The sequence below is a fragment of the Parus major genome, chromosome 2 (assembly GCF_001522545.3).
Source record: "Parus major isolate Abel chromosome 2, Parus_major1.1, whole genome shotgun sequence".
NCBI classification, from domain to species: domain Eukaryota; kingdom Metazoa; phylum Chordata; class Aves; order Passeriformes; family Paridae; genus Parus; species Parus major.
Genome location: NC_031769.1, coordinates 33,215,281 through 33,240,667, shown reverse-complemented (window position 1 = coordinate 33,240,667; position 25,387 = coordinate 33,215,281). Strand labels below are relative to the sequence as shown.

The 25,387-nt window shown below is 47.7% G+C and overlaps 2 protein-coding genes and 1 long non-coding RNA gene across 7 annotated transcripts; 2 read left to right on the top strand and 1 right to left on the bottom strand.

The window, feature by feature from the left end:
* The first annotated feature begins 2,164 nt into the window (after positions 1 to 2,164).
* HOXA13 (homeobox A13) lies at positions 2,165 to 5,260 on the top strand. Its single transcript, XM_015615620.3, has 2 exons — positions 2,165 to 2,889; positions 3,508 to 5,260. The coding sequence occupies exons 1-2, from the start codon at positions 2,217 to 2,219 to the stop codon at positions 3,750 to 3,752; spliced, it is 918 nt and encodes a 305-aa protein (XP_015471106.1). The 5' UTR covers positions 2,165 to 2,216; the 3' UTR covers positions 3,753 to 5,260.
* Positions 5,261 to 9,855: 4,595 nt separating this feature from the next.
* LOC107199889 lies at positions 9,856 to 16,411 on the bottom strand. 5 transcript variants are annotated; one of them, XR_004495812.1, is made up of 4 exons: positions 15,037 to 16,411; positions 12,427 to 13,790; positions 12,082 to 12,185; positions 9,856 to 10,139 (listed from the first exon to the last, which is right to left on the bottom strand). It is a non-coding gene; the product is annotated as an uncharacterized LOC107199889 (long non-coding RNA). The 5 variants fall into 5 exon arrangements; XR_001519350.3 differs by lacking the exon at positions 9,856 to 10,139 and having other exon boundaries at positions 10,814 to 12,185; positions 12,427 to 12,542; positions 13,679 to 13,790; XR_001519348.3 differs by lacking the exon at positions 9,856 to 10,139 and having other exon boundaries at positions 10,814 to 12,185; positions 15,037 to 15,256; positions 15,547 to 16,411.
* Positions 16,412 to 18,803: 2,392 nt separating this feature from the next.
* On the top strand, positions 18,804 to 21,792 carry HOXA11 (homeobox A11). Its single transcript, XM_033511891.1, has 2 exons — positions 18,804 to 19,467; positions 20,957 to 21,792. The coding sequence occupies exons 1-2, from the start codon at positions 18,804 to 18,806 to the stop codon at positions 21,187 to 21,189; spliced, it is 897 nt and encodes a 298-aa protein (XP_033367782.1). The 3' UTR covers positions 21,190 to 21,792.
* Positions 21,793 to 25,387: the final 3,595 nt, after the last annotated feature.

Sequence of the window (25,387 nt, the reverse complement as noted above, 5' to 3'; positions counted from 1 at the left end):
ATGACCTCTTCCTCCTTATAGAAAGGAGCTTGAAAAGTAGAGGCAGATAAGCGAGAAACTCTCTGCGGCTGAGGGGAGTTTGGAGAGTGGGGCGGGCTGGGGAGGGGGGTAGAGGGGAGCTGGAGAGATGAGTGTTCTCATGGCTACCCGCTTTTTAACAAATCAGGCAGATCTTCGGGCTGTGAATGACAGTTCTCACATTGGCTAGACTGCAACTTTCAACTTGACCTTGGCCTCTAGCCGTGTCTAACCCATATGTAAAACAGCGCTGCCCCATAGAGCTGCCTCCCCTTCCCACTTCTCCTTCCTCGTCCTGCAAAGCGATTTTCAGAAGCAGCTTCGAGAAGACGGAGGGAAACAAACCGAACTAACTCATGGCAGTCAAGCAATGTTTGGCCAGGGGAATCCACAGGTTTCAAAACTGGAGCCTGAAAGAAAAGGGAAAATATGCGTGGGATAAATATTTGCTTTTGACCATGAGGAAAAATGCGGAAAAGAGTATGCGAAGTTAAAATGGGAACATTTTACTGGCTACAATGAAGGAAAAAAGAGGCTAAATGCTGCCAAATTAGCAGGGGGATGACAGAGACTACAGGTATCCCAACTAAGGCACGGAAAAAGCACCTTAAAAAAATATCCTTGGGCGCCAAAGAGCTATTTCTTATGGCTGGCAGCTCTGCGCTGGGCAAGGAAAAGCCTGCTCGGTAACAATGTACGTCCCGGGATTGCTCTGCGCTTGTAGCCATGAGGGCAAAACAATGCTACAACGTCAATGGAAAGCACAATAGGATAATAAATACGCCGAGCTGTCAGACTCAAAACAAAGCAACACGCAATTGGGGAAAAAAAATTAGTTTTCAGGATGGGAGTATTTGTGGCTGTTTTGTGCACACGCGTGAGGGCTGAGAGCTGTTAACGATGAGATGAACGCTGCTTTAGGTCAAGTTTATTGATAGCTCGGTGATGCAGGGTTCTGGGTTCGAGGCTGTGCGCGAAAAGCTTGGGGGAGAGCAGCATCCGCGCCGGCGGGAGGATATTAAAAAATGGAATTATTTCACCCTATCAAAGATCCATCCCGAAAAGAAAACGGAGTTGTTGAGGTTTTTCTCTGGCGTTCACTTGCAAAGTGGTACGGCCTTCAAAAAAACCCCTATTTTCCAGCCGATAATCCATCCTGTTTTCTCAGCACATACATACACACAAAAAACGCCGTGGGTCCGTGCACACACCCTGCAAGACGACGTGATATTTTACAGCCGAAAAAGATTCGAGTCGAATCGTAGGCCCAGGGTTTTATTATTACGGCAACAAATAATACAGCGGTATCGCGATGAATATCCAGTTAACTCTCCCTCTTCCCATGACCTTCCTAAAGGATAATAATAAATAAAATGGGGATTTCCCGGTCTGTTCCTCTTATCTGACTTCTGAGACTTTGTGGCGAGAGGAGCGAGATGGGTCTTGGGCTTTCGACGGGCGGGAAGGAAGGAGGAAAACACAGAGAAAAGACCCCGGGAGGCTCCGTTTCCACAGCCTTATGTGTCCCAGCGTGGAGCGCGGGGAGCGATTCTCCTCCCTCAGCTTGCGGTGGGCTCTCCGCGTCACCCGGACGGGGCCCCGCCAGCGCTCCCCGGGGAGAGGCGGCGGCTCAGGCCGGCGGAGGAAGGGGCTAGAAGGGGTGCGGCTCATCTTCCCCCCGAGACCGGGGGAGGCCTCCGGGCTTTCCGCGGCGCTCGGGGCGGGGAGGGCTCAAGGAAAGCGGAGCAAGGAGAAATCAGGCGGGGTGCCAAGGGGACCCCCGCACCTCGGGGGGTGCGCCGCGGCAACAACGGGGCCAAAAAGCTCACGCCTCGGTGGCGAGGGAGGGCCAGAGGGAGGAAGGGAGGGAGGGAAGGGGGAGGGACGGGCGGCCCCCCCTCCCGGCGCCCTGGCCCCGCGCAGCGGCGGGACCGCGGCGGGACCACGCCGTGCCCGTGCCCGCGGCCCGGCCCGGGAGCCGGCCCCGCGCTGATTGCGTTATTTAATTATCTCCACTTTATTCCCTCAGATGTTTATCAGCTGCTTTGCATATCACGTGGGGGCGGGCGGGCCAATGAGGGCCGGCCTGGCGCGACGCTGGCGCGTCAGCCCTGGTCAAGTCCCGGAGATTGAGTATCTCTTTTTTCAGTCTTTGGGGCTTTTAAAAAAGAGCCACTAGTCTCAATGCGGAGCGGGCTATGACAGCCTCCGTGCTCCTCCACCCCCGCTGGATCGAGCCCGTCATGTTCCTCTACGACAACAGCCTGGATGAGATCAATAAGAACATGGACGGGTTTCACGCCGGCAGCAACTTCGCGGCGGCGGCGGCGGCCAATCCCTGCCGCAACCTGATGGCTCACCCCGCGCCCCTGGCCGCCCCCAGCGCCGCCGCCTACACCTCCAGCGAGGCCCCCGCCGCCGGCATGGCCGAGCCCGCTGTCAAGCAGTGCAGCCCCTGCTCGGCCGCCGTGCAGAGCTCCTCCGGCGCCGCGCTGCCCTACGGCTACTTCGGCAGCGGCTACTACCCCTGTCGCATGACCCACCACAACGCCATCAAGTCCTGCGCCCAGCCCGCCTCCACCTTCGCCGACAAGTATATGGACACCTCGGTCTCCGGCGAGGAGTTCACGTCGCGGGCCAAGGAGTTCGCCTTCTACCAGGGCTACGCCGCCGGGCCCTACCAGCCGGTGCCCGGTTATCTGGATATGCCCGTGGTGCCCGCCATCGGCGGCCCCGGCGAGCCGCGCCACGACCCCCTCCTCCCCATGGACAGCTACCAGCCTTGGGCCATCACGAACGGCTGGAACGGGCAAGTGTACTGCCCCAAGGAGCAGAGCCAGCCGCCTCACCTCTGGAAATCCACCCTCCCGGGTAATACACCTGCATGGCTCCCCCTGTCTCTTCTTTTCATCCTGCCCCGCTCGCCTCTCCCGGGTATCCCGGGTATCACCCTCCGTGATAACGCTCCCGGGCCGACCCTTCGCCGTCCCGCCCGCCGTCCCTGGTCCCATCCCGCCCCGGTCCACACATGCCCCAGCGCCGCTGGAACGGCACCGGTGCCGCCCCCTGCCCCCCGCCGGTGCACGGCACATCCCGCCTCGCCCGGCCGGCCCCGGCGCCGGCCCCGGGAGAGGAAACAGCTGAAAAGGGCCGCGGGAAGGTCTGTGGAATTATTTTCCATAGACCATGAAGTACGCGAGCTGTGTAAATCCCTGCAGCCCCTCTCGGTCCTTCCCAGAGTCCCTGGCCGGGCTACATGGGGTTTATTATTATTTGTCTGTCTGACAGAAGTGAGCCTTTCCCTGCCTAAAAGCTGTCTGCGGCGGCCAGGAAAGAGGAATCCCCAATGCTGAGCCGGGCTTTAGTAGCTAAAGCGGAGCGGGGCAGGCGGAGGAGTGCGCTCTAACCCTAAGCCTAGTACCACTTGAAGATGTCTTAACCGGTTCGAGCGATTTTCTAACGCTTCCCTGCATGGTTTTTCTGTTCCAGACGTCGTTTCTCATCCTTCGGATGCGAACTCGTACAGACGTGGAAGGAAGAAACGAGTGCCTTACACAAAGGTCCAGTTAAAAGAACTCGAAAGGGAATATGCTACAAATAAATTCATAACCAAAGACAAGAGGAGAAGGATATCGGCGACTACAAATCTATCAGAGAGACAGGTCACAATCTGGTTCCAAAACAGAAGGGTCAAAGAGAAAAAAGTGATCAACAAATTGAAGACTACCAGTTAATGGATTAAAAAATGGAGAAGAAGCAATTCGACGGTTTCAGAACTTTTTTTTTTGTGTGTGTTCAGATTAAAGTAATTATTAATAATAATTAAAAAGAGAAAAGACAATGAACCTCTTCTTTCAGAACAAGAGATCTGTATCTTTGGAATTATAGCCTTTCTTTTTCTTTTTCTTTTTCTTCTTCTTTTCTTTTTTTTTTTTTTTTTTTTTTTTTTAACATTGCTGTAGCAAAATGGTGAAAACTGACAGTTCTCCTGAAATCCCAACCAGCCAGCCAGTATCACTGACAGACTGTACAGCCCACACGCCCAGCTCCGAGTGATACACTTTCAATTAAGACACGATTTTCTGAGAAACTTGTAAATATTTCTAAGACCTTACAATTTGAAAGAAGACCCTTCGTGGCCACGATGCGAAGAGCTGGTTGACGTGAGGAGGTCGATGTGGACACATGATCTGGTTTTCTTCCATTGCAATCCAAACTGTATGTTGAATGACTGCTCAGGTAAACCATAGTGAAAAAAATTACAGTTACTGTATGTTTTTAAGCAATGCATTTATTGTCAAAAAGTAATAATAAACCTCGAAGGTACTGAATAAGGATTTCAGAGACATCAGTAATGAAGGAAGTTCTGTGGAGGATCTATCATGATAGTAAATTTAAACATCGCAAATTAGTGAGGCTAGAAAGGAAAATATTTGCTTGGAGATGTCTTTCAGTTTTATTTTTTATTTTCCACAGATGAATTATTGTCATCTAAACTAGAGGGTTTTGTTTGTTTTGGGGGTTTTAAATTTTTTTTTCTCCTGCAGACCATACAATAGATACATTTTAAAGGACTCTGCCTATTTTAAACCTGAAATAATCTTCAAGAATTAATATTCTAAGTCCCCGGAAATTTTTAATATTTGAATATTGGCATTTCTTTACAGTAGAAAAAAAAAATGGCCTGGGAAAAAAAATACCCAAGAACTTTGAACTGAAATATAATTTTTTTCCCAGAAGTATTTTGATTTATGTAATCTATATTTGATCTATAAGTAATTAGTCGTTTCTCCTTGTTTATTGTCTGTTATGAGGCCGCAGTAGAATGTTTAGGGATTCTTTTTACAGCACCTTTTAATCCAATCAGTTATTTCAACCAGCACATTATTTTGTTTTTATTCACTATAAGAAGCTATCTTGTAAATAAAAAAAAAAATTCAGCGCACTGTGAAAATGTACTTATGCACCCTTTTTTTTATATATTTCTACTGAAAGAATGAAAACCCAAGACGTGTAGAAGTATAGTAGTATTAATACTGTTAATAAAATAGTCACTGTAATAAAACCTGAAAGAAATACTCTTTACTTTTTTCCATTCCTACTCGCATTTAATAGAAAAATATAATGTATCTGTTTCATAATTGTAATACTGTTGTCTTTTGGTGTGTAGATTATGTGTATATGGTGGATTTTGTTTTATTTTTCTTGGCGGTGTTTTTCTGCGGGCAAGCACGCCTGATAACCAGCGTTCCTAAACTATAAATGTTTCGCTAATGTTAAACAGTGGTTTTGCAGCCTCGCTGGGGGACGGGGGGTGGAAGAGCAGGATGATACGAGTGCAGTGCCGCAGCCCTCGCCGGGAAATGGAGGCCGGCGGCCGGCCCCTGCGATGGGGGCACGCTGCCCAGCCTGCCGATGCCTCCACGGGGAGGTGGGGGGGCTGCGTGGCGATGACAGGACGGGGAAGGCCCGAAACCTTGACCTTGAGGGGAAAAAAGCCGATTTGTGACCTTGACTTTTGACAGCTCCTGGCGGCGGCGGCATCCGCGGGCCGACAGCGCCACCTCGTGGCCAGCTCCGGGTGGCGTCCGCACCCGGCCGCGCCCGCGCAGCGCCCTGCCCGCAGCCCCCAGCGCTCCGCCCGCACACACACAGCGCTAACAAACGCCTTGGGGCACAGCCAGGGCCGGGCGCTGCTCCCCGTGCTCGCTCGGCCTCGGGCCGTGACGGGGCAGCGGCCGGGCTGAGCGCGGCTGACACGGTGCGCAGCCTGTGCCCGGCTGAGGGATGCCCGGTGCCGTGCGGGGAGCCGCCGGCCTGCCGGACCACAAAGAGAAGTTTGCTTTAGCCGCCTGTCTCCTGCGGTGGTCTGTAGCTCTAATTAGAGCTATTGGGGAACCTTTACGGTACATTTAGAGGGTATCATATACCGCGCTCGCTGTGCGCTTCTAGCCTTACATTTCTGAAATTCAAAAGGACCCACCTCTGCAGGGATCAGCGCAGAGCGATTTCCGTCCCTCAGATCTGACTGTAACGCATTCGTGCAAAAACTGACATGAAAACTACCTGCGGGAGCGGGATTTGTTTTCCAGGAGGCTTTTGTGTCGGGGGTTTTGCCCTACGTTCGGGATTTTAGCCTTCCCGCCGTGTGCGGCCGCGCAGGGGCTGTGAACCGCTGTGGTTTCTCGGGCTGCGAAGCCCTGTGGTTTCTCAGGCCGCGGGAAACCCGCGGCCGCGGAGCGTGGGAATTTCGGCTGCATCCCTTCGGAGGCCGGTCAGGGAATTTCTGAGCGAGAAATCCCATTCCTGCTGCGAAAATAGCCTAGGAGTGTCGCATTATTGGCAGGCGGTTTCCAGACCATGCAGTTCGGTTGTGCTTTGGGGTGACAGGGTCTCGGCCCCCTGTGACAAGCACCTTCCAGTGGCCTGCGGCACCGTGCGAGGGACCACGGCTAAAGATCCACGGGCGCAACCCCACCCGTCCATGGCGGGCAGGGCCTTGGGCTGCCCACGGGCGTGTAGAACCACCGGGGAGCCGGCGCTCTCCAGGACCTCCGCGGTAGCCCCGCGGCCTGGGATTTTCAGAGAAGCTGAAGCAGGCAGAAAACTCCCTGGCTGGAGCTGTTCTAGCTGCGGGAAGCGCTGTTACCCTGCTCCAAGGTCTGGGGCTGTGGGCTGCCGCCGGGAACCTGTCTCCCACCGGCCGTACCTGCTGCCTACGGGCTGTGCGCCTCGGCTGCAGGCACGGCACAGCCGCCTTCCCACCGTCTCCTTGAGACGTTTTCTCTTGAAGGAGAGAAGTTGCCTGAAGAAGGCCACTAGCAAATTACACTTGTTCTTGCTCGGAGTGAATAATTTTGTTTATTTCGTTATATTTCACACCTGTGTAATTTTGCAGCCTGTGTAATTATTGCGTGAGACGCCGCAAATAATATGTACTTCAGGCTGGAGTTGGGGGTGATAGAGAGGACTGAATCCTGCCTACCTTAGTCACGATCTTCTATTTTCAGATCATGCCCCTGAGCGATATAATTCAGGGACGCCTTGAAAGAAGCCCACAATGAGAACATGGCCGACATTACTATAACTGCAGTTTTTGGTTGCTTGTGTGTTTTGGGTTTTTTTAGGGGGTTGGTTTTTGTTTTGTTTTGGGGTTTTATTGTTGTTGTCTTGGTTGGTTTTCATCTTTTTTTGTTTGTTTGTTTCTTTCTTTAAGGTAACTTTTTTTCGGAGCTAGCGTTTGAAGATTATGTTTTCACACTGAACTACCTACCGTTCAAATTTGCTAAGCATTTCAAGACTGACTGTGGATTAGCGAATTTAAATTCCCACTACTGTTCAAATAGCTCAGCCGCATATATATTTCACAGGGTAAAAAGGGGAGCGTTTGACTCGCGATCGCTGGCAGGAGTAAGGTAACATTTTGGATCCGACCCCTGCTACCATGTAAGTCAGCGTCGAGGCTCCGAGGCTCTGGCAGGCTTTAGCAGGACGAGCAGGTCATGTTTCCCGGCCCCGCAGCACAGAGTCCCCGTCAGGGAAGCAGGACCTCAGGCCAGGGACGGAGCTCCCCCCGCCCCACCGGGGTGTCCCCCAAAGCCTCGGCCGTGCTGCGGCCGCGGCGGAGGCTTCGAGCCCTGCCCCGCGGGGAGGCCGCTCCGAGCCGAGCCGCTGCCTCTCCGTCGGGCCCGACTCTGGAGAAATATCCCACCGTGAGAGTGCCTGGGTCAGGTGAGCAAAGACAGGGAGCTCCGTGCTTTGCTCTCCAGGGCACCGAGAAGAGAGAAGCGCGGGGAGCGGAGGTGGCCGGTGGAGCCAGCGCTCCGCGGCCGTGCAGGGCACCAGGGAGGTGCTGTCTGCGGTTTTCCGAGTCACGAAAGATTCACTCTCCGCGCGCCTTGCGTGCACTCCCGCCCTCGCTTCTGTGGTCCCTCGTGTCTGCCTAGCCAAGGCTGTACCCACGCAGCCCCCGCCCCTGCATCCCTCCATCCCTTTGCCGGGTAGATGTGGCCTCGGAGCGTGGGGGAGAGCGGGCATGGAGGTGTGTGTGTGTTCGTGTTATTTATTACCTCCATTTACCGTCCAAAAGCTGTTGGCACATAACATTTTCAAGTACAAATTGCTGTTGTAATACATATTCCCCTCTCACCAATCTGCCTCCAGAGTCCTAAAATACATCCCTAATATGTTTTACAAGTGAATATTATCACCAACGAAAATAATTAAGCAACGTGATACGGTAATTCACGACGTCCGTCCTTGCACGCGATTCAGAGAAAATTATTATTTATATTCCCCGCGTTACAGAGAATGTTTTAAAATGGTGGTAGGGAACTTACTGTACCTGGATTGTTGTGTAGAATTACGTGTGCAAGGAGTTTTATTTGCAAAGGTTAAGAAATTGTGCCGGAAGAAGGATTTGGAAGGAAAACAAACGCAAAATTAAAAAAAAAAAAAAAAGAAAAGGAAAAAAAAGTAAACATAGCACAGTCTTTATTTTCTCAGCTTCCCTTGAATCAAGAATGTTAGGTATAATATTTTAGAAGATGTGGAGAGAAATGCAAGGGACGGAGGGAGTAAGTTATTACTGTATATTTAATGCATTAATTGGAGCATTAATATCAGAGCAGCATTTCATTCCTAACACAAAATGCGCAATATAATTAAAGAAAAAAAAGTTCCGTTTCACTTCAATCTCCACGTAGCTCACTTTCAGTCCTGGATTCAGAGACATACATTTTGATTCCCAGTGTCTGGAAATGTTACTTTATAATCGTCTAGATTCTTGGCGTCGTGGGTCCCTCAGCTTTCCCATGGGCAGAAAATGCCCTTGTGTCTTTGACGCGGACAGACAGGTATAACAAATGTTACACTTTTTCCCACCCAGCAAATAATCTGGTATTTAATCTATCTCCGCCTAGAGCACTTGGCAGTAGCGAAGGTGGATTGCTATGGGAAATAAACCTTGACAGGAGCATATTTCCGAAAAAGAATAACTCTGAATATATTTATTTTTTTTTTTCGGCTGCCTTTTGCTCAGAAAGATTCCCGTTAAAATACCCTGGAATGTTGTCCTCAATATTGAAATGTTAAAAAGATCGTCCATTACTTCCAGAAAAACGAGTATATATATATATATTTATATGTGTGTATATATATATATATATATATATATATATATATGTCTGAGAGAACGGGTAAGAATCTCGGCCTGTACATTAAAAATATCTACGGTGTAAATAAAATCTCATTCCTGGTGCATTTCAACATTCTCCTTGGGCAGCATTAGCAATAAAATCAAGACAGCGCTTAATACAAAAAAAAAATATTGGCAGGCGCTAAAAGGCCATTTGTCGCCATTCATAACATTTAGATGCGTTTCAATGCACTTTCATGAGGATTTGAAGAGATGTCCTTGCGCGCTCTAGGCCGGTAAAGGAATCCAAAAAGAAGAGGGGGAGGGAACCAGGGGATGGATTTTCCACGCGGGCCGGGGGGAATGTGGGGCGATGGGTGTCGGGACGGGTCCATGAGCCCCGGTCGCGTCTGCAGGGGTCCGGCCACGCCGTGAGCCTTTCCCTGCCCCCTGGGCCCCCTCCCCTTGAATGCAGTTGATTCACGAACTAGGGTACGAAATGCTAATGTTCATTAAGTCTATCCTCCTCCCTCCTCCCTTCGGCCTCCTTCCCGCCCCCGCACCCCCAAAAAGATTTTTATTTTTTTTTCCTCCAGTGAATAGCTTCAACATGGCGTACTGCAAGGCAGAAGCTTTGCCCGTTCCTAGATCTGAACTGTGATTAAACATCCCCAAAGAGAGCATCTCTCTTCCTCCCGCCGCTTCCCCCTCCCTCCCCTCCCCTTAGCGTAAAGCGCCCTCTTCTACGTAGGAAAGGTCAAGTCCTACAACGCACAACCCACGGTCATTACTGTACTGTGACCCGGGGTGTACTGGGGAGGAACGGCCGGGTGTCTCGTGATCAAAAACACTGGGACTTTTTTTTTTTTTTTCTTACTTTTTTTTTTTTTCTCCATTTCTCCTACTCGTGAGATGGGAATCCGTGGAATTAGACAGCATTTTAGCCTCCTGCAATCACCTTGTGTGAAAATCGCCATCGGAAATCCTAAGGGACCAGGAGAGAAACAGAGAGAGGGGGAGAGAGAGAGATGGCCAGGGAATAGAGACAGAGAGAGAGAGAGAGAGGAAAAAAATAAATAGCTATAATAGTGGTAGTAATAATAACAGCAATAATCGTCATTAGCCTGTGATACCGCTGCATTTTGCCTGAAGCTGGCAGGAAGGACGATGTACCCCTGTGGCTATATTTCTCTCCATCTAAAGGCAAACCAACAACAACTAGAAAAAAAAAAAATATATAAACCCCCAAATGAACAGCAACCCAAGACACTGAAAAATCGAGAAGGAATGTTTGGTGGACCATGTATATTTAATCTGTAAAAGAGGAAACCAAAAATAATGCAATCCATCCTCACTGAACTGGAGATCTACAGCCCAGCGCAGGATCCTGTCAGTCTCCGTGGGGATATATTTTTGCACAGGCGAGACACTTCTGGATGCTGGGGTAAGATTTTCGTGCTCTTCCTGGAAGCGGCTCAATGTTTCTCCTCTCTCCCTGCTCGGTGGTGAACTAAGCAAACAAGCCAACAGCAAACACCCACCCGGTCCCCTTGCAAAAAGCCCCCTGCATGACTGGAGCGAAGTCATTCGGGAGGCCTTTGTGGAGAGTTTCCCAGGCCCCTGCTCTCCCCCCCAGCCCACCCACCCACCCCACTCCGTTTGTCCCACGGTGTATGAGGCCGAGGTGCCGCTTCTCCTGCGGGGACCTGGGGGAAGGCTGCCAGAGCAGATGCTAATAGAGCCGAAGAGCTGGTTGAGAAAAGTAAGACTCTTTCTCCCAGCTTGGGTGCCGGCTCCACCTTCCCCAAGGATGCTGCTTTCCTCTCTAGCATAGGTGGGAAGCAAAGAGAACTCTTGGCAGGAAAGTGCGCCAGGAGAGGCTGGGGTCAGAGCCCAGGACGAGAGCAGACTTGCAGATAGAGCTGCTGGTTGTTTCGCTTTGTGCAGAGCCGTGTTGTATTGCGGAGCTGGGTCAGGCTGCGTGGAAAAGCGTCTCTTGGTTTTTATCCCCGGTTGTTTTATTCCCGCGTACTTGCCTCTGAAATTATTTTAATCATTCAAGTGCCGGGGAGGAGGGTGGACGGCTGTGTGTGGAAGAAATGCGGGGAAGGATGTTTAACCTGTCTGCTTTTCCCCATTTTTTGTGTGTATCAAGAGAGAAAAATGCCAGCCGGGCATTGTAACCTGTCAGCTTTAATTAATCTGAATTTCGTCGTAATCGCCTTGATTTGAACACACTAAGCAAATTGCTTTCATTTATTCCTGATCGTATAAAACGACCTATATGGTCGGCTTGGGCGAGGAGTAATAGAAAAGCGGGTTATTTCAAGCCTGGCTTTGAAATGCCTTCGGGTAGGCAAAGAAAAAAAAAATTAAATAAATTTTAAAAAAAAGGGAAAAAGTTTTTTAATACAAAGCAATCTTGGATGGACTTCGTCTCCAAATAGTAGGTGGTTTACTTTTAAATATGTGAGGATTTTTACATACTGTGCTGTATGAACACTTGATGGAAAAATAAAACCGAAAGAGAAAGAACGAGTACCCCCACGCTTCGCCTGGTCCCATTCTGGATGTTTTGCCCAAATTCCCCCGGGCTCTGCAATGTGAATCTGTCACGCTTATGCACCCCTATTTCTGGAAAGAGTGATATTAGTATCAGCATTTGTTGAAAAGTGTGGAAAAGGAAGCAAGTGGGGCAGTGAGCAGGCTTCCACCCGGACATAGGCAAGAGCAGCCATATTAGGCTTAGAGAAAGAGCTGTTTTTTATGGGTATCTTTACTTTACATATGAGAGAAGAGACAAGAAACGATCCTTACGAGCTGGCTGAGCTGTACATTGGCATATGATTGCATCCTAAATTGCAGCACGTACTTCAGGCTCGTGTTATACAAATAGCTTCCTGTAAATGTTACACAAGTACAGGTACCTTAATTATAATACGATTCTGGGAGTCCATCAAAATATGAAGTTGGAGCTTTGAAGTCGTTGATTTGACAGTCCCGGTATAGCGATACTTCCTGTACCCGCCCCCTAAAGCAAGCATTGATGAAGAAATGTCTTTAGTTCGGTGGGTTTCATGATATGTGAATAAGGTTCTCCTATAAAGTTAGCAGTGGTACAGTAAAATCTGATGTGTTTCTTGGCGAGTTGGGCAAAATAATTAAATAAAAAATTGAAATACCTTTATAAATCATTGTTAAAATTTAATGTGCATTAGAGAGAACCTTATATCCTATAAAATTCAATTTAGCTTAGAATCCCAGTCAATTACCTTGACGTGAATTTCTGTGGCACAGTTTGGATCTCGGCATCTCAGAAACAGTCTAGCTACGACAGGCTGGTCTCGGCATTGAGGCATTCCACTTTCTGCAGCTTTCTGGGCTTAATCTGGAGGGCACATTATGTATCTCATAACTCTTGTGTGTCGTTTATATCCTGAATTAGTAGGCAGAAAATGCTCTTTTGCCAGAGGCAATGCGATAGGATTATTTTTCCTCTCACTGAATATATTTCCTGGATTAACAAATCTAAGGTCAAGTTCAAGGCATCGATTCTAGCAATACTTTTAAATGTAAGTCGACATGGGAATGTTTTGGTGAACTTTTTTCTTTTTTTTCCTTTTTTTTCCTAATTTTTTCTTTTTTCTTTTTTCTTTTTTTTTTTTTTAATAGTGCCACATGGAGTGGCACTCTCGGTTGCGGGTGAACTTTGCATGGGAACATCGCTGGGATATGGCCGTTCGCAGGGATAACTGTCCATTACTAGCACCTCACTTTCAAGGGATCACTGGGAATGTTCCCCTAAACCGCTCTGCTTAATTCTTCATAAAATACATTGACACGAAAGGGGGCTGCTACCTGCTTACTACAAACAGTGCTAACGACACGGTGCTTGTGGGTCTGGGTGGGAGTCGCTGGAAAGTGCCTGCTTTTCTGTACCGGAGGATTATAAGCAAGGGAATTTGCTTTCGCACCAGTTTGGAGCCCACCGCTGGCTCTAGACACCCCTCTCCCGCAGACTAAGTTTTCTAGAAGTCTCTTGCACCTGTATCTGGATAGACGGGGTGGGAAATGAATGATTGTGTGTATGTTTTCCTGTGCCGGAAAAGCCTCCGAGAGGGTTTAAGGGGAGAAAAAGAGACATTTATAGAAGCATTGTCAGTCAATCAATTTCTGATACACTAGTTGGTCAGAGAAAACCTCTTCTTGCGCCTTATTGCCAAACCCGCTAGCATTGCCTTTCAGAACCAGGCTCCGAGCAGTAAACATAAACATTTTAGAGGGGTTCAGCCCCCAGGACCCTGGAGCTGAGGGCTGGGGAACCGGGGGGTGAGGAGACACGACATAGTGAGAGACTCCCCGCGACTTGGGAAGGCGCCGGGAGGCTGTCAGAACAACAAATCGTTTGTCTGCTGGTGAGCGAGAGAATAGCTGCCGAAACATGAAGTTTTCTATCTATCTATCTAGTTTTCTATCTAGCTTCATCTCCTGAAAAAAAAAAAAAACCCGCAATATTTCTTTTACTTGCAGCTATCATTCAGAGAGCCCTCAGATGTTCATCAGCTCGAAGGGATGCAAAATATCATGACTGGTCGCCAACAAAGGGTATATCTCTGTAGGTCTGTAGCGTTTAATCCTAAAATTCGAAAGAGACAAAAGGCTTGGTAAGAAAAAAAAAAACAAACACCCTTTTCATTTCATCAACTTAAAAAGACACAGAGCGTGATGGAGGAAAGGAAAGGATTTTACTAATTGGTATTAAAAATTAATCTAAAGTATTCTAGTCCAGATGAGTGCAGCCTTTTCAGGTGTTCAAGACTCCGAAATAATGTAATGTGGAGGAAAAAAAAAAGTAAAAAAAACAAAAAAAACCTCGGAATTACATTGAATTCTATTTATATCTGTTCATTCTCTTTACGTGTATTCTGCAGTTTCCTAGTAAAATCACAACCACACCGCCTCACGTTTTGGAAAATAAATAGCCTGTCCCATGTAACAGCACAGGGCTTCCATTTCACCTATATATTCACATGTACAAATATATAGAGAAATTCACCTATTATTTAGATTGTTTAGATTATTTAGCTAGTTGTTGTAGCACTTCATTCTGTAATAATCTTACGGAACCAGATTTAGTTAAAAAAAAAAAAAAAAAAAAAGAAAGAAAAAGAAAGTATACATGTAGCTTCTTTCCATAACAGGCAAAACTGCAAACGGAAAAGAAACGCCTTCTGAGCCCAAGATATTTAAAATCCAAATAATCGGCAGGTTTCTCTGGCGCTGCATTCCCGGCAAATTTTGCGACGAATTATCGCCTTATGCCCCTATTTGCATTGGTGAAGGTGGGAAGACGGTGCGCTTTTCGTTGGCAGCAACATTTCGAATTCCCTAATGCTATGCTTTTCTAATAAGCCTTTGCAGACTGTAATCAACTCTCAGTTTTACAAAACACTGTCCTAATTCCTTAGATATTTTCTCCTGCTCGAGTCGTAATACCCCTCACCCTCCCTGTGTGAGAGAAGCAGCAGAGATTGAAGCCAGCGATCCTGTAATATTTTAATTAGCTCCTCTCGACGCAAATTCCTTCTAGCACACGTTCCTCCTGTTAATTAGAGGCACCCACCCTACTGGCAAGGTAAATGGTCGGCTTCAAATATTTTTCAAGCAAAGCCCGGTACAAAAAGACAACAATTTAGATACAATAGAACTTGACCTTTTGGAGAAGCAGTAGTGAGTTAAACAGTTCCCTTTGCACGCCATCTGTATATGTAAAAGCTAGACTATCGAGGCGTCCTAGCTCTGTTTATATTCCTCCAAAGAAGAGATGTAGCTTTTTTCCCCCTCCCTTTGTTTAGCTTAGCTATGGGTAGCAGTCTCCCCACCTCTTGGCCACGCTTCTCCTTTGCAAAACCGTCCTGCAGCAGAGGTTCCAAATTCAGAGCGGTTTTACCCTCTCTAATCCGGTCGAAATACATGGGAAGGCGTAACGAATGCATTTTGCTTCTCCAAACGAAATGCCTGCCTTTGTTTATGTTGTTCTCAGTGAGGTTAGCGAGGGGAAGGCTCGGTTTTCCCCCTTCCTCAACGCGGAAGTCCCAATTACTGTATTAAAAGAGCAATTCAACATTAGACCAAATAATCAACATTGATAATTGTGCTGAACACAGCAACTTAACAGCAGGCTCCCTGCAATTACCCACACATTCCGGGACTTTTAGCGTACATTATCTCTTGTTTCACTTAACAGCAAATAAAGCAGAGAACAGCCTGTGCCTTGGGTGTCTGCTCGCTCCCAGTCGAGCTGTGCCCCCCTCGCCTTTCCCCCGTCTCCCTTCCCGCTTGTCGTGCGGGCGGCACCCGGAGGCGTTTTGGGGTCCCCCAGCGTTACAAACCCGCTTGAAGAGAAACAGGCTGCTTGGTCTGGAGAGGTGGGGGAGAGCTCGGGCGATTCCAAAGCAGGCATCGGGGCTGCACGTGTGCATGCTGTGCAAGCACGTATATGCCCAGACACACGCACACCCACGCACACACGCTCCTATTTCCAGTCGCCTTCTCGCCCTTCTTGCCTTAAATTCCCTTTGTTTCCCAGAGGCAGCCCCGACCTCTGGCACGGCGGAGCCTCGTACGGCGCCGCAGCCTCGGCTGCAGAGAGGAGCGGCAAAGAGCCCCGTACAAACCTGTGCCAGCTCTGCTCCCCATTTCTAGCCCCGAGGTTTGAAATTTATTGAAACGCAAGAGGGAGGCTGCAGCGAGTCCGAGGAGGTGGCGTCCCGCGATTAAGTGTTGGGCAGCTCTGTCGTGTCTGCTCTGACACAAGCTGAAGTTGACTGCCAAAGTGCTATAAAACCGCAGGTCAGTCTAGAACTGTTTTCGGTTCCCCTAGACGCGCCGTGTTCAATTATAGCCTTAAAAGCCCTAATACAAGTGCAAGAATTTGTTTGCCATCACACAGAGGCGGGGCGAGGCTCGGCAATGGTGGCGCCTTTGTTATCTCAAAGTCACTGAAATCTTTATACATTCCTTTTTGTTCGAAGGGAGGAGTGTCTGCGTGTGTGCAGGGTGTGGGGAGAGGTTTTCATAGACGGAATTGAACGGTGCGGGTAATACAGGGAAAATAGCCAATGTTCGGACACCAAAAGAGGGCTTCCGACCCCCCAGTCCACTCCACCCACCACCCCACCGCGACCACCCCCGGCAAAAAACTAGGGGGAAAGTGAATGCGTGCAAAATTACAGCGTTAAGAAAAAAGCCAACCAGAGCTCTTGCATACCCCTCCCCACCTCAAGTTTAAAAAAAAAAAAAAAAAAAAAAAAAAAAAGAGAGAGAGAGAGAGAGAGAGAGAGAGAGAGAGAGGGAAAGCCCCCAAACCTTTTTACAATCCCTAAACGACATTGCAGTCTTCTGCTAGCGGTTTTGACGACATGCAATCTCTTTCCATCCACTTTCTAGCAAATATGTCAAGCTGGAAGATTAATTCATTAATTTCAAGTTCAGCTCACAGACGTGCAGTAAGCATAAGAAGTTCTTGCAGCAAACCAAAATAAAGAGTTCATTACAGGGATACGTCCAGAGCATTTGATTTGTGAATGGTAACCCTTGTAAAATAAGAAAAAGGCATATAAACATTAATGCTAATAAATTAGTTTACTCCACTACAAAGTAATTACTTGATAATATTGAATTTACAGTTTGGATTCAAACGCAATAGTTAACTATAATGTAGAGGAAATACATAATGAGAATATTTTCTCTCTGCAGAACATGATTAGATTTGTTATTGAGTCGGTTACGATAAGCTAAGCAATAAATAAACAAATCGATGTTGACATTTAAATACCGAGGATCTCCAGAATTTACTAGAGAACTTTCTCCGGATATATAAATACTTCCACTGCACTGCAGAGGAAGAGGGGGGGGGGGAAATCCAAATATTATTTCCCTAACATTTTCGTTTCCCTTCCACTAGCCTCCCAAGTCCACGGGGGCATGGATCTTGAACCACGTCTGATTTCCTAAGAGTACCGACTTCACAATAGCCTTTTGCCATTCTGTTTTTCTATTTTGATGAAATCCAGCCGGAACTCAAATATTTCTTTTCTGAAATCGAGCATCAGAATAGCAGGAAAATACTTTTTCCTTGAGCTTAGGGATGTCCGTGCCTCAAAAGGTGCTGTATTCTTTGGCGTATCTCTCTGTTTTCTTTGGCTCTGCTCGTTCGGTAGGGTGTGCATTTTTATTGGCAAAAAAAGTACTTTTTAGTCTCTCCCCTGCACAATCCGCTTTCTATATCATCCCTTTCATGCAACAATAGTAAAAGTTTAACCAGGTTTTTAAAATAGGTCTCCCTGGGTCTCAGCCTTCAGCGACGACACAGAGCTAAAAGGAAAGTGTCTCGGTACGGCGAGTTTGCTCCTACGGGTTAACAGTATGTCAAATAATTTTAACTAGGCTTCTGGCAATTAAACTCGGAGTATTTGTCAAGCTGGGGTAGCCCGATATCCACCGGTTTTCCAAGTATTTAGCTGCTGACTTGAGGTGAAAGATCAGCAAATAGTCTTTAGCTCCGTGGTCTGCACTTTAAAGGGATTGCTGGCTTTCTGGCGTTGCGAATGAAGCAAGGGACAATTTGGAGGGGGTGAGGAGGGGAAACCTGCGTCTTGAGGACCCGACATTGCTAACTGCTTCTAGTAAAGCTTGGCTGAAGCCGCGCGGGGTATTTGAGGTTAATATGTAAGTAAGGGAAGGAAGACACTAAGCGCTTCGGAAGTGAACATGAATGCAAGCATGTAATCTATTCACCATGAAAATCAGTAAAGGCTTGACCCTGGCACATTCTTCCTAGTAAGGTTTCCAGAAAAACCCTGAAGAGTGAGGTCTTTTTTCTTTTTTGTTTTAAGAGGGAGGACGGACAGCCCAAATCGAACCCCCCACCAAAAAAAGAAAGAAAAGAGGAAAAAAAGGGGGGAAAGGGAAAAAAGGATGAAAAAGGGAAAAGGGGGGAAAAAAGGAAAAAAGGAAAAAAAAAGGGAAAAAAAGGAAAAAAGGGAAAAAAAAGGGGGGAAAGGAAAAAAAGAGGGGAAAGGGGGGGAAAGAGGAAAAAAAGAAGAAATAAAAAGACGTTTTCTTCAGGAGCGTTTTCCTCCTCGGAAGCAGCTTTCCAGAAGAAAGCGTGCGTGCATCTCTACGGTGCCCTCCTTGTCGGAGCCTGCCAGCGAGCCGCCGAACGCCCCAGCAAGACCACAAACAAACAGAAAGCTCTCACCTAACCCTGGGGGGGAATTGCTAAGCCTCTCTGCTCCAGAGCCAGAGGGTGCCAGGGACCGGGCAGCTAAGTGTGGGGCAGTGGCAGGGCGGCTGTGTGTCCCCCCAGGGCTCCCCCCGGGCCAAGCTGCTCTCGGCTGGCCCCTGGGCGCTGGTGACGAGCTGTTGCTTTCCCCCGGCACGGCCACAAAGGGAGCGGGGCCCGGGCCCGCCGCTCGTCAATGTCAACGTCGGGCCACGTGACCGCAGCTCCCCGCCGCCGCCGGGAGAGCTCTCCACGTCAGCCTACGTCTCCCCATCTCTTACTTCACGGATCCGCTTCAAAGGGGCAGCTGCGTTACAGAATCATGTTAAGCTCAGCTAATGCGGAGAAGCCGAGGTAGCCCTAATGATGGATTTTGATGAGCGTGTTCCTTGTTCCTCTAACATGTATTTGCCAAGTTGTACTTACTACGTCTCGGGTCCTGATTTTTCCAGCCTCCCTTCTTTTTTGCCCCAAACCCCGTCTTCTCGCCCTATGACATACTCCTACTCCTCCAACCTACCCCAGGTCCAACCTGTGAGAGAAGTTACCTTCAGGGAATATGCCATTGATCCCTCCAGTAAATGGCACCCCAGGAACAATCTGCCCCACTGCTACTCCGCAGAGGAGATCATGCACAGAGACTGCCTGCCTGCCACCAACACTGCTAGCATGGGCGAGATGTTCGGCAAAAACACAGCTAACGTCTACCACCCCAGCACCAACGTCTCCTCCAATTTCTATAGCACGGTGGGCAGGAACGGGGTCCTGCCCCAGGCTTTCGACCAATTTTTCGAGACGGCTTATGGCACGGCGGAAAATCTGGCCTCGGCGGACTACCCGGTAGACAAGAGTGGCGAGAAGGCGCCCGCGGCCGCCGGGGCGGCGGCGGCGGCAACTTCAAGTTCGGAGGGCGGCTGCGGCAGGGCGGCGGCGACGGCGGCGGAGAAGGAGAGGAGGAGGCGGCCGGAGAGCAGCAGCAGCCCCGAGTCATCTTCCGGCAACAATGAGGAGAAATCCGGCAGTTCCAGTACGTATAAAGGCAGCGCCGGAGCGCTTTTAGGAAAGGCAGCTTGAAATCTAGCGCACCGCCGCTGTTAAATTTTTATATGCTGTTTTATAAGCATATAAGGTTTATGAAGGGCCTTTAGATTTCCCCCAACAAAACTTTGTTATAAAAGGCGAGATCACGTGTTTAGTGCTGAAATTGGCCGTGAAATACCCACCGGGCAATGGATGCCTAAAAATTTTTTTTTCCTTTTTCTTCTCCTTTTTTTTTTTCTTTTTTTCTCCTTTTTCTAAAAAATAATAATAATAAAAAAAGGGCTCCGTGGTCAGCTTTTGAAAATATAATAACATTAGTTCTGTGCCTGTAAATTCGGCAAAAAAAGGAGATTCTGACTCCTTTGATATCAATGTAATCCAGTGATTTTATAAAAGCCATGTGTTGCACCAGAAGTCTAGTTAGGAGCTGAATTCAAAGCCTTTGCCGTTTTAACGATTGCGCTAGAATAGCGTTTAACAGATAAAGTAGCCGCCTGAACTGTAGCAATATATTAAAAGAAGCAAATTAACCTAAAGCTGGCCTTTTTGTCTAAAGGAAGCCATTTTACTAAGGCACTGTGGCAATTACGTGTTGCCTTCTGTCCAACAGTTTGTTACTTACAATTGTTATTCAATCTGTCAAAGTCTGATTTTTTTATGTGGGCTTTTTAAAAGGCAAAGCCAGTATACGGCCGGGGGAAAAAAATACCTCGACAATGAACTGTACCAGAAAAGGAAGTTTTTAAAGGCATAGCAGCTACGTTTAATGTAAAGAGCTCCTGAACCTTGAAACCTTTTATATTCTGCTTAATGAACTTTAAAACCGTAATGGCTAATCGAGAGGAGAATACCTCGATGCGGTGGAGAACGTGCTTGAAAATAGCCGGCTAAAGGGAGAAGGAGACGCCTCACCCTTGGGCTCTGGGGCTTTTCCTCTGCTCGGGACGTAGAGCCGGGATTAGGCCAGGGAAGGAGGGCGAGATGCAGGCGGCCAGGGGCTCGGGGAAGGTTGGGCGCGGGCCCCCCCGCCCGCTGCAGGCAGCCAGGTGATGGCCGCTCCCTGGGCAGCTCGGCGTGCGCGGCGGCGCCCGGCGGAGCAGCCTACAAAGGCTTTCCTCCGGCTCGTGAAATCCGCAAGAACCCCCCGCCACCAGTCTTTCCTCCAGCTGCCCTCCCCGCGGAGGAAGCGAGGCCGGATCCTCGCGTCTCGGCGGGGGTTTCGCCCTGCCCGCTGCCCGGGGCCGCGGCGCTGCAGGAGCCGGGCTGTGCCGGCGGCTCCCGGGCCCGGCTGCACGCACCCGCCAAGGCGGAGGGCTGGCCCCGAGCCCCGGACCTACCAACGCCGAGCCCAGAGAGGGCAAAACGCGTCTTTCCCATGTTAACGTGCTTTGCCTGAGAGTCCCCCAGTCCCTCCTCAGCCCCCGCCGCCGGCCACCGCCGGGTCTCAAATGTTTCTGCCTTTTTTCACTCCACAGGTGGACAACGTACGCGTAAAAAGAGATGCCCGTACACCAAATACCAGATTAGAGAGTTAGAAAGGGAATTCTTCTTCAGTGTCTATATAAACAAAGAGAAACGCCTCCAGCTCTCCCGAATGCTCAATCTGACCGACCGTCAAGTCAAAATATGGTTTCAGAACAGAAGAATGAAAGAAAAAAAAATTAACAGGGACCGATTACAATATTACTCAGCTAATCCGCTACTTTAAAACTCATAGCGTTTTTCAAGACGAGATTAAATTCAGATTTCGCCCTTGACAAGGTCAAGCCACGGGGTTACGTGGAGGAAGGAGGTGTGTATCTGACGGGACTTGAAGAATCTATGGTTTTACACACATGTAAACCCACTCTGGAACTGCGATGATGATTTTATATATATATATTTACATATCAACTGGAATCGATTTGATTTTGACACACATGGGATCCATTTCTGAACCTGCACGTCACCTCTGAGTGCAAAATCCATACCTCTTACCTTTGCAGGCACTGCGGCTCACCCTGCCACCGCTTTCGGCAGGCACGGGCGGGGACGGGTCCTTCTCCATCCCCGGACTCGCCCTTCCTCGGCCCTTTCTCGCCCCTGTGCTGCTGTGGAACAGCTGTCTGGAGGTTGCCAGGTCGGGCTCACCCAACCAGGACCACTGCAGAATATAAACTCTGAGAAAAAATCTTTTGTTCTTCCTTAGGAAAATATCTGGGTTTAGAGGCAGTGTTCCATTGCTCATGGGTTTGAAATAAGAATTGAAGGACGGACACACGCTCACACACACACACACACACACACACACACACACACATACACACAGAGAATTAAAGAAAGGGGGGATGTCATGTCTACACCTTCCCGGGGCCAACCGCGAGTAGTTGTAATATGGATGTAGTGATGGTTATAGTAGTGTTTCCTTTGGGGGTGTGGGGAGGGATGGGGGCAAGGGAAAAAAGACCTAAATGAAAGAATTAATTATTTACTTTTTAAAATCAGGTATAAATTCGCCATATATCGTAAAGAAACAATCACTAAAAATAAAATTAGAAAAATTTAATTAGCTCTTCTTTTATTTATGACAACAGACTATGCGTTGCCATCTTTTTGGAGACAAATCATATACAAATACTAGAAAGAAATCGGCAAAAAAGTGTGAATTTCAGCATTTTAAAAGAAACAACTTCATAAAGGAAACTAACCTTCTGGCTTCTGGCTCACAAACTTTCTTCAGGAAATACCTGTGGAGAACGACAGTTTAGCAAATACCACACAACACTTAATTGAAACTTGGAGTTGTGCAATGCACTAACATTGGATGATTAAAATAACTCGATTGCATGTTCGTTTGAAGGTGACTAGTGAGGAGTTTAAACAGAAGCCAAACAATGTAAATATGATAATTTTGTTGTTGTCTACTTTAAATGTCATGAGCTCTACTTTGTCGCACAGTCGACGTATGCAAAGAATGGAGAGTTGTTTGGACTTATTTTAAATATCTATAAATATATATATTTCCCTGCAGGAACCAAAGCGTGAAAAAAAATGCAATTTAAAAAAAAAACAAAAAAGAAACAAAAAAAAGAGAAAAAAATGAAAATATTTAAAATTCTATATCAGTTTACAAAGGATACCGTGTTCTATCGTTGAGGTAATTTGCTGTCGAGAATATCTGAATGTATATTTCATACAGGAACGGTGTTTTACAAGACTTGTAAATAATAATAAAAAAAAGAACCCATGACCTATTTTGTTTGAATGCCCAGTTCTTTTCCCCTGGTTGGTTTTTTTTTTGTTGGTGGTTTTTTTTTTTTTTTTTAATTGTTCCTCTGGGGCTAAAGCGTGTGGGATTTCTTTATATGTGCAACAAAGTGGTGATAAGAATGTTTTTGATTAATAAATTTTACCAAATGGATGTAATTTCTTTGTCACAATTCACAAAATGCAATATCTTTATATGACATCACTGTTTTCAATATGTATCATCTATATGTATATACAGTTTTCTTTTAATATGCGAAAGTATTTGGTTGCATGTATACAGTGGAACAGCGCACAAAGAAAATAAAATAAAAAAAATGGAAACTTTATATTTTTACTCTGGTGTTACGTTACTGCATGTTCTTTTATCCGATGTAACTCTGGGACCCGAAATTCCTCACGACCTTGTTCAGTCATTTGGGGCGAATTACTCTTCTTTTGTGAACTTCATCGTTAAATCTTCCACTCTTGAGTTAACAAGTGAACCTAGGCTTGTTTGAGCATAGCTTCAGCGGGCCACAGGAAAAGGAAAATTAAGTGTGTTCATACGTGTTAGGCCTTCTCCTTATCGTGCCAGCACCAGCGGGGCAAGGTCCTATGCTCGAGGGTTGGATGTGCCATTGCTGTTTGCTCCCTGCCACCACGCGTCCAGGAGAAATGGTCGTCAGTAGCATTTGGGACACATTTTATAAGCTGGCACCAAAGGGAAGGTTCAAGCCAGCTGATGGATGTGGCCAGAATTTGAGAGCCCTAAGAAAATTGTTGTCTTTGGGGAAAAAAACCCGCATGGCAGTGTGGTGGAAATGGACTGTTTGAAATTGTCCTTGATCTCCAAGGCAGGGAGGGGGTGGACTGAGGCGGGCAGTGGGGGAGGAGAGCTGGAGGGAGAAAGTTGGAGGGGGCAGGGGGGGAGGAAACCCTAAACTCCAAACAATAGCTGAGATGGGAATGTGTTTTGAGAAGAGTGTTTGAATCTTTAATGTTGACCCTAATCCTAATCAGGAGAAGAAAGTGGATTCTGTTTTTGCATTGTTTACTGGCTTTGAACTTCTGTATTGCTTGGACATCACCCATAACCTTGAGGTGAAGGACTTACTGACTTTGGGCCTTTGTTGACCACCGCCACCCAGCCAGACAACGTTTACCCAAAGGGAATGTTGAAAAGTGAGGAGGAAAAGAGGGGACTTTGTTTGTTTGTATGTCTAGTGTGCAAGGGGAAATGCCAGTTAAAAGGAGACAGACAGATGGACGGACAGACGGTGAGAGAGGGATAGTGGGACGGATGAAGAGCTGAATGGCAATGAAAGTTAAGCCTGCAAGCTTCCTTTCCTGGTTAAAAATTAACTGGTATTCAGAGCCAATCCCAGAGACAGTAAAAGCATGGAGTTTCTGTGGTCGGGGTTTGGATTTCCTAGCCCAATAAAATCACATCCTCTGTGTTGCTGTGACATTGCGGCCATAAAAACTGTCCATGACTTGTCCGCTCGCCTGTACCAAATGCATCACTATAAAGGCAGCAGAGGTTCGCCCAGAGGTTTTTACACCGGGAGGTGAGCGACCATTGCTTTCCTCCACCGTCTGTCGGTCCGTCCTCCCTCCCGCCCGCCCGCCGTCCTGCCGCGGGGCCCCGGCGGGCGGGCGGGCGGGCGGACGGACGGACAGACGGCGGCCGCAGTTTAGGGGCTGCTTTGCCACAAGATGGCGATCTTCAGATCAATGTCAAAGCCGCCTGGGGCAGGGGGAGCAGCCCTGCAAAGGCAAAAAAAAAAAAAAAAAAGGAAAATCTTGGCCTTTGTTCACTTTGCATCCCTGGAGCCACACGGGTAATTATTGCACTTACCGGGCTCCGCTGTACAAAAAGCCGCTCGGGATGCCGGGGGAGGGGGGAGACGCTGGGGCTTCTCGGTGGAGTTAAAGCCTCTGGGCTTTGGGTTAGGAAATGCGCGAAGGTAAGTGTTTTATACATGTACCCGGCATGGAGAGGGGCGAGGAGTGTGCGGTGACCGGAATGGTACCCTGCGATGCGGGGTGGCCCTTGCCCCGACCGCTGAGAGCCACGGAAAAGAACTGTAGGGAGGGGAAGGGATGCGAAAGTTGGTGATTAGGATGTGAAATAATATAGAAGGGACTTTCTAAGTTCCAGCTGACCTTTTATTTTCTCTTCCTTTTGGCCAGCCGCGTGGAAAATCCACGTTATCTGGAAATATTTTTTCAGAGTAACTTGTAGCTTTCTTCCACTTATTTTAAAAAAAGGGGGGGAAAAATGAAAAAAAAAAGTGTAGCATTGGAAATATTATGAAACTTGACATTTATGTGTGGAGCAGTAGGTGTCTTCAATCAAATAGATCTATGGCAACACAGTCTGCAAATGACAGACAATTCTGACGATCTTATTAGTCTTGAACTATAGTTTAGTTAGGGTCGTTTGGTAACTTTAAAGGGTAGTCTGCTTCCTTGCAGCTGGACACAGATTGTGGTAAACAACTTTTGACATACTTCTGCTAAAATTGTTCATGTGATTGCATATTAAGTCTATGTTTGTGCAAGACCAGATTTAAATTAATTTCTCTTTCTTTCTTTCTTTCTTTCTTTCTTTCTTTCTTTCTTTCTTTCTTTCTTTCTTTCTTTCTTTCTTTCTTTCTTTCTTTCTTTCTTTCTTT

Coding starts and splice junctions, on each gene's coding strand:
- HOXA11 (XM_033511891.1), top strand. CDS start 18,804: ATGATGGATTTTGATGAGCGTGTTCCTTGTTCCTCTAACATGTATTTG. Junction 19,468..20,956: donor GGAGAAATCCGGCAGTTCCA/GTACGTATAAAG, acceptor TTCACTCCACAG/GTGGACAACGTACGCGTAAA.
- HOXA13 (XM_015615620.3), top strand. CDS start 2,217: ATGACAGCCTCCGTGCTCCTCCACCCCCGCTGGATCGAGCCCGTCATG. Junction 2,890..3,507: donor CTGGAAATCCACCCTCCCGG/GTAATACACCTG, acceptor TTTCTGTTCCAG/ACGTCGTTTCTCATCCTTCG.